The 13340-nt window shown below is 43.3% G+C and overlaps 1 protein-coding gene across 3 annotated transcripts in view; it reads right to left on the bottom strand.

Moving 5' to 3' along the window:
- The window catches only part of SGTB (small glutamine rich tetratricopeptide repeat co-chaperone beta), a 127480-nt gene that overhangs the window by 23384 nt on the left and 90756 nt on the right, over positions 1-13340 (bottom strand). For all 3 annotated transcript variants that reach the window (XM_088444030.1, XM_088444031.1, XM_088444029.1), the window contains exons 4-5: positions 9540-9618; positions 5318-5417 (exon numbers count right to left, since the gene is read on the bottom strand). In XM_088444030.1, coding sequence (XP_088300156.1) covers positions 5318-5417; positions 9540-9618 — 179 coding nt within the window. The remainder of the gene's footprint in view (positions 1-5317; positions 5418-9539; positions 9619-13340) is intronic.

Genomic DNA, 13340 nt, shown 5'->3' with positions numbered 1-13340 from the left:
GCCAGAGCATCACGTCATAGTATTACACAAATACACAGGCATACACATTAGAGGAGCATGTGATTTGCTCCTATTATATAAGGTATTTGCACCTTGTATATACAGGTTGAGTCTCCCATATCCAAAATACTCGGGACCAGGGGTATTTTGGATATCGGAATATTCCGTATTTTGGAATAATTGCATATTATATTAAAATGTCTAAGGTATAGGGCCCAAATCTAAACACAGAATGCATTTATGATTTATATACACCTTATACACACAGCCTGCAGGTAATTTTAACAATATTTTCAATAATTTTGTGGATCAAACAAAGTTTGTGTACATACATGAAATTTATTTATGTGTCATATACACCTTATACACACAGCCTATAGGTCATTTTATAATTTATTTTTAATAATTTTGTGCCTTAAACAAAGTTTGTGTACATTGAACCATCAAAAATCAAAGTTTTCACTATCTCAGTCATGCTAAAAATATTCCGTATTTCGGAATATTTGGATATGGGATACTCAACCTGTATACTGTACCTATGATAGCTGTGCCAGAGGAAGGGATCAGGGAATGAATATGTCCCAACACTTTCATACCTTAGTATATTCCAATTCTAGCAAAACTTTACTACTCTGCTGACTTTCTGAACCCTACACCAGCCCAACAGTCAAACAAACAACTTTCTCTATTATGGGCAGGACTCCTTCATGTCCTACATCATATGAGATCTGTGTCGAAGCCTCCCCCAGTTGGAAAATATCTATCAACTGTGGCCAGACTGCTCAGACTTCCACAATGTATATAATGACTGCAGACAGACTGCTCAGAGTTCCACAACGTATAATAATAACTGCACCCAGACTACTCAGAGTTCCACAATGTAAAATAAATGCAGCCAGACTGCTCAGAGTTCCACAATGTATAATAACTGCAGTCAGACTGCTCAGAGTTGTACAATGTATAATAACTGCACCCAGACTGCTCAGAGTTCCACATTGTAAAATAAATGCAGCCAGACTGCTCAGAGTTCCACAACGTATAATAATAACTGCACCCAGACTACTCAGAGTTCCACAATGTAAAATAAATGCAGCCAGACTGCTCAAAGTTCCACAATGTATAATAACTTGCAGTCAGACTGCTCAGAGTTCCATAATGTATAATAACTGCACCCAGACTGCTCAGAGTTCCACAATGTAAAATAAATGCAGCCAGACTGCTCAGAGTTCCACAATGTATAATAACTGCAGTCAGACTGCTCAGAGTTGTACAATGTATAATAACTGCACCCAGACTGCTCAGAGTTCCACATTGTAAAATAAATGCAGCCAGACTGCTCAGAGTTCCACAACGTATAATAATAACTGCACCCAGACTACTCAGAGTTCCACAATGTAAAATAAATGCAGCCAGACTGCTCAAAGTTCCACAATGTATAATAACTTGCAGTCAGACTGCTCAGAGTTCCATAATGTATAATAACTGCACCCAGACTGCTCAGAGTTCCACAATGTAAAATAAATGCAGCCAGACTGCTCAGAGTTCCACAATGTATAATAACTGCAGTCAGACTGCTCAGAGTTGTACAATGTATAATAACTGCACCCAGACTGCTCAGAGTTCCACATTGTAAAATAAATGCAGCCAGACTGCTCAGAGTTCCACAACGTATAATAATAACTGCACCCAGACTACTCAGAGTTCCACAATGTAAAATAAATGCAGCCAGACTGCTCAAAGTTCCACAATGTATAATAACTTGCAGTCAGACTGCTCAGAGTTCCATAATGTATAATAACTGCACCCAGACTGCTCAGAGTTCCACAATGTAAAATAAATGCAGCCAGACTGCTCAGAGTTCCACAATGTATAATAACTGCAGTCAGACTGCTCAGAGTTCCACAATGTATAATAACTGCACCCAGACTGCTCAGAGTTCCACATTGTAAAATAAATGCAGCCAGACTGCTCAGAGTTCCACAACGTATAATAATAACTGCACCCAGACTACTCAGAGTTCCACAATGTAAAATAAATGCAGCCAGACTGCTCAAAGTTCCACAATGTATAATAACTTGCAGTCAGACTGCTCAGAGTTCCACAATGTATAACAACTGTAGCCAGACTGCTCAGAGTTCCACAATGTATAGTAACTGCAGCCAGACTGCTCACATTTCCACAATGTATAATAACTGCAGCCAGACTGCTCAGAGTTCCACAACGTATAATAATAACTGCACCCAGACTACTCAGAGTTCCACAATGTAAAATAAATGCAGCCAGACTGCTCAAAGTTCCACAATGTATAATAACTTGCAGTCAGACTGCTCAGAGTTCCACAATGTATAATAACTGCAGCCAGACTGCTCAGAGTTCCACAATGTATAGTAACTGCAGCCAGACTGCTCACATTTCCACAATGTATAATAACTGCAGCCAGACTGCTCAGAGTTCCACAATGTATAATGACTGCAGCCAGACTGCTCACATCTCCACAATGTATAATGACTGCAGCCAGACTGCTCAGAGTTCCACAATGTTTAATAACTCCAGCCAGACTGCTCAGACTTACACAATGTATAATAACTGCAGCCAGACTGCTCAGAGTTCCACAATGTATAATAACTGCAGCCAGACTGCTCAGAGTTCCACAATGTATAATAACTGCAGCCAGACTGCTCAGAGTTCCACAATGTATAATAACTGTAGCCAGACTGCTCAGACTTACACAATGTATAATAACTGCAGCCAGACTGCTCAGAGTTCCACAATGTATAATAACTGCAGCCAGACTGCTCAAAGTTCCACAATGTATAATAACTGCAGCCAGACTGCTCAGAGTTCCACAATGTATAATGACTGCAGCCAGACTGCTCAGAGTTCCACAATGTATAATAACTGCAGCCAGACTGCTCAGACTTCCACAATGTATAATACACAATGTATAATGACTGCAGCCAGACTGCTCAGAGTTCCACAATGTATAATAACTGCAGCCAGACTGCTCAGAGTTCCACAATGTATAATGACTGCAGCCAGACTGCTCAGAGTTCCACAAAGTATAATAACTCCAGCCAGACTGCTCAGACTTACACAATGTATAATAACTGCAGCCAGACTGCTCAGAGTTCCACAATGTATAATAACTGCAGCCAGACTGCTCAGAGTTCCACAATGTATAATAACTGCAGCCAGACTGCTCAGAGTTCCACAATGTATAATAACTGCAGCCAGACTGCTCAGACTTCCACAATGTATAATACACAATGTATAATGACTGCAGCCAGACTGCTCAGAGTTCCACAATGTATAATAACTGCAGCCAGACTGCTCAGAGTTCCACAATGTATAATAACTGCAGCCAGACTGCTCAGACTTCCACAATGTATAATACACAATGTATAATGACTGCAGCCAGACTGCTCAGAGTTCCACAATGTTTAATAACTCCAGCCAGACTGCTCAGACTTACACAATGTATAATAACTGCAGCCAGACTGCTCAGAGTTCCACAATGTATAATAACTGCAGCCAGACTGCTCAGAGTTCCACAATGTATAATAACTGCAGCCAGACTGCTCAGAGTTCCACAATGTATAATAACTGTAGCCAGACTGCTCAGACTTACACAATGTATAATAACTGCAGCCAGACTGCTCAGAGTTCCACAATGTATAATAACTGCAGCCAGACTGCTCAAAGTTCCACAATGTATAATAACTGCAGCCAGACTGCTCAGAGTTCCACAATGTATAATGACTGCAGCCAGACTGCTCAGAGTTCCACAATGTATAATAACTGCAGCCAGACTGCTCAGACTTCCACAATGTATAATACACAATGTATAATGACTGCAGCCAGACTGCTCAGAGTTCCACAATGTATAATAACTGCAGCCAGACTGCTCAGAGTTCCACAATGTATAATGACTGCAGCCAGACTGCTCAGAGTTCCACAAAGTATAATAACTGTAGCCAGACTGCTCAGAGTTCCACAATGTATAATGACTGCAGCCAGACTGCTCAGAGTTCCACAATGTATAATGACTGCAGCCAGACTGCTCAGAGTTACACAATGTATAATAACTGCAGCCAGACTGCTCACATCTCCACAATGTATAATGACTGCAGCCAGACTGCTCAGAGTTCCACAATGTTTAATAACTCCAGCCAGACTGCTCAGACTTACACAATGTATAATAACTGCAGCCAGACTGCTCAGAGTTCCACAATGTATAATAACTGCAGCCAGACTGCTCAGAGTTCCACAATGTATAATAACTGCAGCCAGACTGCTCAGAGTTCCACAATGTATAATAACTGTAGCCAGACTGCTCAGAGTTCCACAATGTATAATAACTGCAGCCAGACTGCTCAGAGTTCCACAATGTATAATAACTGCAGCCAGACTGCTCAGAGTTCCACAATGTATAATGACTGCAGCCAGACTGCTCAGAGTTCCACAAAGTATAATAACTGTAGCCAGACTGCTCAGAGTTCCACAATGTATAATGACTGCAGCCAGACTGCTCAGAGTTCCACAATGTAGAATAACTGCAGCCAGACTGCTCACATTTTTACAATGTATAATGACTGCAGCCAGACTGCTCAGAGTTCCACAATGTTTAATAACTGCAGCCAGACTGCTCAGAGTTCCACAATGTTTAATAACTGCAGCCAGACTGCTCAGAGTTCCACAATGTATAATAACTGCAGCCAGACTGCTCACATTTCCACAATGTATAATAACTGTAGCCAGACTGCTCAGAGTTCCACAATGTATAATGACTGCAGCCAGACTGCTCACATTTCCACAATGTATAATAACTGCAGCCAGACTGCTCAGAGTTCCACAATGTATAATAACTGTAGCCAGACTGCTCAGAGTTCCACAATGTATAATGACTGCAGCCAGACTGCTCAGAGTTCCACAATGTATAATAACTGCAGCCAGACTGCTCAGAGTTCCACAATGTATAATAACTGCAGCCAGACTGCTCAGACTTACACAATGTATAATAACTGCAGCCAGACTGCTCAGAGTTCCACAATGTATAATAACTGCAGCCAGACTGCTCAGACTTCCACAATGTATAATACACAATGTATAATGACTGCAGCCAGACTGCTCAGACTTACACAATGTATAATAACTACAGCCAGGTTACACATATTTGTACTGTTTGTGTACATTAGATGCATTTGTTCTTATTCTATATTTTTTTTTTGCAATAAACTTCCAATACTATTTATATAAGGTGATCTCTCTATGAAATGCAGATCATCACGTATACGATACTACTATGGAAGATTACTACCTGTTGCAGTAATACACAGCATTGTTCGGATCCAATTCCACAGCCTGGGAGTAACAATCCACAGCAGCTTCATAGCTCTGCTCCTTCATATGATTGTTACCTGGAATGAAGATGTTCCTTAGTTCTCATGCCATATTATAATACCTACACGTCTTCCTGCATTATATCCAGGGCAGATGCTTTATTTAACATAATCATTTCAGTAGTTTGGTTGTTTCACTTTTCAGCCCTTAACACCTGAAACTTAAGGTGCCCACACACTGGACGTCCCGCAAATGATGCAAGGTCGTTAGCGATTTCCCTTGAACTACCCGGCAGTCCTGGACAAACGATCTCTTGTATAAACTGTGCAATCTGACAAACGATCTGACCAACGACCTTAATCTCATTAACGAGATTGCCAGATCTTACCTGCTGTAGATAAGATCTGAGGATATGACATATGACCAGCGGGACCGCACATCGGATCATTACGATTCCTGGAAGCTGCACGATTTACACGTTTTTAAACGATGTATCGTTCCGATACGTTGTTTCGTACATATCGTGCCTAAAATCATCCAGTGTCTGGGCACCTTTACCATGATAAAAAATGATAACAATAACTTAAAGACCACCAAACCTAAAATACTTTACATAAAAGAGCGACTAATGACAGTCATAACTATACATGTAATGCTTCAAGGAGGTTGTAAGACCTATATTTTATTCCCTTAAAAAAACATGGCTATTAATGACAAGTGCACCTCATCCTCCACAACTAGCGCCACAGATGAATCCCAGTACAAACACTAATGAAGGACAATTCTGGCTCCCTGGCTTTCCTACACATTTTGGCCCTGATTCAGAGCAGGACAGAATAGCAGAGCTGCACACAAGCGGCTGTGCAATTTCATCCATATAATCTGCTAATGCAGCAGGAGGTGTGTGTAGGAAAGAGACACCTCCTTGCTGCATCTGCGATCTCAACGCTGAGACCGAGATCGCAGCCTGGGATAACCATTGCGATAACCGGTTGCGATGGATGCTTATTTCGCCAGGCTACGTAAGCTGAAGCTTACCGCAGCCTGACTGAGTCCTGCTCACTTGCGAGGCCAGGAAATCCACCAGCACAGACCCGCTCCTCATCCCTCAAAAGAGGGGCGACAAGCGCCCGTTTACGGGAATGGTGTCCAGTCCACCGCTCCATACCCCCCCCAACACCGCAGCATGTAAATCATACTGCAGTTTGGGGGGTGGGGGAGGTCTGCAAGCAAGATTGCAGTACCCATTATTCACATGCGCAAACAGTAAAACCCCAAAACCGTCGGGTTAGCGTACATCTCTGAATCAGACTCTTTGACCTCAGCATGCAAAGGGTGGAGTGTGAGAATTATATGGCTCACCAATATTACTACTAGGTATGGCCCTGTGCAGGGTGGCAGCTGATGCTTGGTCAAAAGGTGTTATGCTGGGCATCCACTATACAATTATCTGTCAGATATCTGTCCAATCTGGCTAGTTGGAAAGAAAACCTGGTAATGTATGGGAGTAAATGACAGTCGATCATATGGTTTTAAACACTGGAAAAATGACAAGAAACAAGTGCTTAAACTTGTTAAATTTGTGTGTTTTAACCAATTTGTTTGAACGACAAGTTTTGTCTGTTTTCCAGTGTTTGTGAGCAAATGGACGATTGTCATTGGCTCCCATACATTACCAGGTTTTCATTCCCACCAGCCAGATTGGTCAGGGAATCAGTATTTGATATGGCGGAAGCGGAAGCCCGACAGGGGTGAAGATCCCGACAGCTAAAAAGGTAAGTATAACTAACCCTATTCTACCCCCTAACCCTATCCCTCCTTTAGGGGTGCCTAACCCTAACCTTCCCCCCTAGTGATTAACTCTAACCCCCCTCTAAGTGCCTAAACCTAACCTCCCCGTCCCTGCAGCCTAAACCTAAGTCTCCCGGGAGGGTGCCTAACCCTAACCTCCCCTCAGGGGGTGCCTAACCCTAACCACCCTTCCCCTAGCCTAAACATAACCCTCCCGGGGGGGTGCCTAACCATAAGTCCCCCCGGTAGCCCTAAAAGCTAACCCTTCGTTTGGTATGCCGGGCGTCAGGCTTAGGTCTAATGACAGGCGTTGGGATTTCGATGCCTGTCATTGGTACTTTGCTTTGCGACCGTAGGATTCCTGACTGCATCTCTTGGTCGGATATCTGACAGACAATTGTATAGTGTATGCCCAGCCATATATACGACAGACCAATTTCTGACAAGCATGACTAGCTCCATGCAGTACACAATCATGTAAATAATCAGCAAATAGCCATAATTGATTTTCACCATGTACCATTCACTGGTAATGGTAAGAAAATATTATTGTGATGTCCGTACAGGGGACCGGATTTAGGGGCCTATGTATCAAAGCTTGATGAGAGATAAAACTGTGAGAGAAAAAGTATTAACCAATCAGCTCCTAAATGTCATTTTTCAAACACAGCTTGTAAAATGTAAGTTAGAAGTGGATTGGGTAAGTTAGAAGCTGATTGGTTAGTACTTTATCTCTCACAATTTTATCTCTCTCCAGTCTTTGATACATAGGCCCCTTAGGGGGGTATTTATCAAAGCTGGGAGAGAGATAACATTGTGAGAGATAAAGCACTAACCAATCAGCTTCCAATTTACATTTTGCAGGCTGTGTTTAAAAATGATAGTTAGGAGTGGATTGGTTGGTAATTTATTTTTTACAATTTCCTCTCTCTCCCAGCTTTGATAAATACCTCCCTTAAAGATGTATGCTAATGCCATCGCAGCTGAGAATTTGTACGCAGTGGTTGTGTGAAAAAAATCTGCAAATGTCGCGGTCGCTGGGATTTGTAACGAGGCGCCTACCAGCGGCTTCGCAAATCCAAGAGACTGCCTATAAAGATGCAGAATTGGTCTAAGATCAATTATCGGACATCCTAGTAACTCTATGGTCATGCAGAATGGGCGTGGGAACTGAGACGCCGGAGTCATTCCATTGCGTACGGGACCGCAGTCACAGGCAGATAAAAGCCTTGAAAACGGTCGCACCATGCCTGCTTTTGAGTTGCCACCTCCCTGTTGCAGTTCACAAACAGTCCCTGTCTGTCAATCACTTTGCAAATATATCCTGTCTGCAAGCGACAACGCAAACAAACTTGACACATGCGCAGTGCGACGCTGATCACAGATATTCACTGGGCATTGCAACCATCGTGAATCAGCCCAGAATTCAGTAGAGCCATGCATAAAAAGGGAAGTTATTAAAAGCCAATTGAATAAACTTTGATGCATCATCTAGTGATACCTATTCTGTATTAGGAGCAGAAATAAAACTAAACAATGATGTACCCAAAGCAGTTATCATGAGTGTGCGGAGATTCATTTCTATGTATAGCAAACTGCATTAAAGTGAACCCGTCACCTACAGGATGAACCAGTGCTCAGTCTATCAGTTCGCTAAGAACCAGTGACATTAGTGAGGGCCTGATTCAGAGGTGCTCGCAGTTGCTGCCATGGCTGAGACTTTTTGCATAGCCGCCCCGGAGATCATATGGAAATGCTACTTTCCCCTTTCTTCTCCCCCCCCCCCCCCCCAAACCCTCCCCCCCACCCCTCCCCCCCCCCTCCCCCCGTACAGTATGGGACGGTGCAAGCACTGCTGCACGATGTAACAACACGGTGTTTCAGGGCACTCCACCATCGGTGCACCGTGTGCACAATTGGCACAGAAACCAGCCCTACGGCAGATGCAGTCTCTATCGGAACATGGCCTCTGTGGCTGCGGCTGTGCATCTGAGAACGCAACCACTCTCATGGACATACCCACCACACTCCCATGCGATGGATGTTTTTGCGTACACTTAAGGCCAGCTCCCAGTCACCACCCAGGTTCTCCATCACTATCACTGATACCAGCATTCCCGTGCGTAAGCGCATTTGTGCATACACACAGAGTAACACATGCACCCTAGGAGTCTTCAGTATATCTGCACCTGCGCAGTAACAAATAATCGCTCAGCTTCGTGAATATCAGCAGTGCGTACAATTAGCGTGCACCTCTGCTTCAGGCCGCGAGTCACTGCCTGACTTATACATGAGGTACTGGTTCCCTGCCAATACATATACTGCACATTCATGAATATTATATGAGATCACAAAATGGACTTGTCTAATGTGTTTAGAGGACAGGTCTAAGTAAATAACATAGGTACCTTCATCTTTTAGCTGTTCAGCTTTCTCTATGTCAGCCGGTGATGATGAAGGAGATTCTGCTGGTGTCAGCTCATCTGTCTGTAGAGAAATCACATATTATAAGCACTGGCTTCATCAAAGATAAGAGACAATTATGGTCTGCAGAAAAACAAACTAATATTCCAGATTATTGGGGATGTGAGATTCAAATCAATTAGTTTACCAGGTAGCTCAGTACCAATTATTTACATCAATTCACAAGCATTCAAGGTACAGGCTAAAAGAAGAACCAAAATAAAGGGGAGTTCAAAAGTATATATAAAAAACACATATATAGAGCATATCAATAAAAATACTATTCTAGGGGGCGTGGTCACGGAGAGCATGCTGTATCACAGGTTCTGGTGCGCTCTCCGGACCCGACTATCCGGCTCTAATATCCTGACCGCTCCCCTGGGACCCAAAACCGGTGTGCGGCTGGCGGAGTGTGAGGTGACTGCAGTGTGTGGCGCTGGGGAGGAAACGAGGGCTGACTTACCCGGCAGCAGGCTGATAGTAAGAGACGCGGCCGGCCTGATCACGTGCGCCGCCGGTGCCATCTTCCTTACAGGGCAGAGTCCTGCAGCGGCTCCTGGGAGACGGGAGGTGATACTCCCTGGCGGCTTGTGCCGGAGCTGTGGCACACCCTGCACTCTGGTCATGTGAGTGGCTCAGTTCTCCTATCTATACTACAGGGCTGTGACTCATGGTGTATTATTTGCAACCCCAGCCTCTTCTACATTTAATCAACTGGCAGCAGCTATTACTATTAAGGTGCCTGTCTGCGCCTCATCTATAAAGTATTAACACGAAGAAAGACGTGTCACCTAAACGCATTCCTATATTCTGCTATATACAGCATTAATCAGTCAGCTACTCCCATATACACCCTCATGATGGGGAAGAATTCAGCTGCTGCAGCTAAACTGGAAAAGTTCTCCAGAGTACCTCCTGCCCAATCCACTTCTGCAGCACAGCGAGGCGATTCCCCTCCTACATCCCGTGGAGTCGATGACCTTGGCTGTGTCCTCTGACACTGCGATTCAACGTGTCCTTGAGGCAGTGACAGCGTGTGAGGCTAGGTTGTCAGAGAAGATTGGGAAAGTACAGTCCGATCTTTCAATTATACACCATGACCTACAGTGTGTGCGTGAGAGAGTTGGTGAGGTGGAGACGCGGACTTCTACTTTGGAGGATAAGGTGACACCTTTAGGCGTCCGTGTTGACACTATGGATTCCCAGATTATCTCCATACAAAGGAAAATGTGTGACATTGAGGGACGCCTAAGGCGCAATAATGTCCGTTTTGTGGGGTTGCCAGAGAAGGAGGAGGGAACCAATCCTGAAAAATTCCTGGAAAAATGGCTGTCCGACGCGTTAGTTTCTACCTCTTTCTCTTCATATTTCACAATTGAGAGAGCTCATCGGGTGTCTTCTAGACCCCTACCACCTGGGGCGCCACCACGTACTCCCATAGCGAAGTTCTTACATTTCCGTGATCGGGACTCTGTTCTCAGACTGGCCCGCACTAGTGGTCCACTACAATGGAACGGGACTCGCGTTTCCGTATTTCGCAATGGAAATACAAAAAGATAGGGCCCAATTTCTCTCGATCAAAAGACGTCTACGTGATCTTAATATTTCATGCGCCATGCTATACCCATCCAAGCTTCGAGTTATTGCTGATGGGGAGACCAAATTCTTCACGACTCCGAGTGAACTGGCACTGTGACTAGACCGCCGCAGACCAGCCAGGGAAGCACTGGTTATTGATTGATATCCTGTTTTTTTTATCTTGAGTTATATCAATCATAAGTAGTTACAAGAATACTGCATAATGTATTTCCATTATAGCGTTTTGTTTTCTACTCTACCGGTATTGTTCTTGTGTAGACTAATCAGTATATATAAAAAAGGGCTTACTGCTGCTGCTATTACTACATATCTAAAGATATATTCATAATTATGTATAGTAGGTAACATTCTGTTTTATATGGGTAAATCAGCAAATGTTTTTTCTGTTGGATAGACACCGCATAATTTCTACTGCATTTCCTAAAGAAGTGTCTATGTCCTCGGAGAAGACTCCGTGTTGGAAGCCTCCATGTGTTTGTTCTTTAGTCATTATATATTTTGCTCCATTTACTTTGAGTAGGTAAGGTAATATATTTTATCGTATTGCCTAGTTTAGTTTAATAGAGTGGGATAGGAGGTTCAGGTACAAGGTATGCCTAAGTTGGGTGTGGTATACATCGTGGGGGGAGTTATAGGGGCGAGGCCCATACCAGTTGTATGGGATAGTTTGCTTATTTTTTTTTTTTCAAATATAGTGGTTTCCTTCTATTTTGTGTGGTGTCATGTACGCGCTTTCCATATGCTCTCATGGTTGTTTACATTTTGACACAGTTACTTCAAATGACAGCTTCACAAAAGGTTAATATTCTTACTTGGAACATAAGGGGCTTAAATGATAGGGTTAAGAGATCGTTGGTGTTCAGACAGGTAAAAAAATATGCTTCAGATATAATTTGTCTAATGGAGACTCACTTGACTGGTGGGAGATTGCTGTCGCTGAGGAAGCCGTGGATAGGATGGACATATCACTGTTCACATACCTCAGCGTCAAGGGGTGTATCTATTTTAGTGCGCAAATCTGTCCAGTTCTCTATAGAAAGGGTGCAGTGTAATGCCTGGGGTAGATATGTATTCTTAAAATGTATAATTAATTCTATGTCCTTATTATTACTGGCAGTCTATATTCCACCACCGTACTCCCACGATGTTCTCAAGAAGGTCGCTGGAATTTTTGGCCCTATTACCGGGTACATCCGCTCTTTGCGTGGGGGATTTTAATAACATATGAGACCCTCTATTAGATAGGCAAAGAATGTCTGCTTCAGTAACACAGGGAAGGGGAACTGGATTTTCGAGTATGATTAGGGGAATGGGCCTGGTTGATGCCTGGAGGATGAGGTATCCCTCTGTGAGACAATATTCCTGTTTCTCTTAGTTTTCCAGGATTGATCTGGCATTAGCTACACCGGATTTATTACCAAGAATACACAAGATAACATACGAGACTAGGGGAATCTATGACCACTCCCCTATAACAATTAGTTTAGACTTAGAGGGTAACGATACTGGATTAGAACTTCTATACACTCCTTCCTATACCTTCTAATATCCTGCCTATACCTTCTAAGGATGAAGCTAATTTGCGTACGCAGTTTATACAGTAAATAAAGACTCCAGACTTGGAACGTGTGGTTCCGAAGCACAAAGTATTATTCAAGTAAAAGTACAGTCAGTTACACGCTATTGATCCATACACAATTTGGCGCAAAGGAATTATACAGACCCAAGTACAGTATACATACGCAGCGCTCCTGGACCGGATGTTAGGCATCAGCAAGAAACCCTTCGTCAATCAGCATTCAGCACGAAGACTAAGACCCATTGTTGGAGCACACATATTTATACCCCCCAGAAATAGACAACACAATAGAGAAGTTTGTTGCTGATGCCATTGGTCCTCAAGGGGGATGCATCTGTTACAGAGCATTTAACAGGCTGATTTAAATAGACACAACCCAGCCTCCAACAACTGAGGGTCTCTGGTTTCCCGCCCCATGCAACATTCTAACAGTTGTTCATATAATATACATTTTGTTGCTTGAAGTCTCTGCGGTCCATAAGTTGAGAATGCATGATGCGATCTCCACACCGATAATACCGGAATTCTGTTGAAAGAGTACGCATCAGTACAAAACCAAACACGGCTT

Source organism: Taudactylus pleione, unplaced genomic scaffold, assembly GCF_031769625.1.
Source record: "Taudactylus pleione unplaced genomic scaffold, aTauple2 ptg000345l, whole genome shotgun sequence".
Lineage (NCBI taxonomy): Eukaryota > Metazoa > Chordata > Amphibia > Anura > Myobatrachidae > Taudactylus > Taudactylus pleione.
The sequence above is the reverse complement of the archived record's forward strand: the minus strand, read 5'-3'. Positions and strand labels throughout refer to the sequence as shown.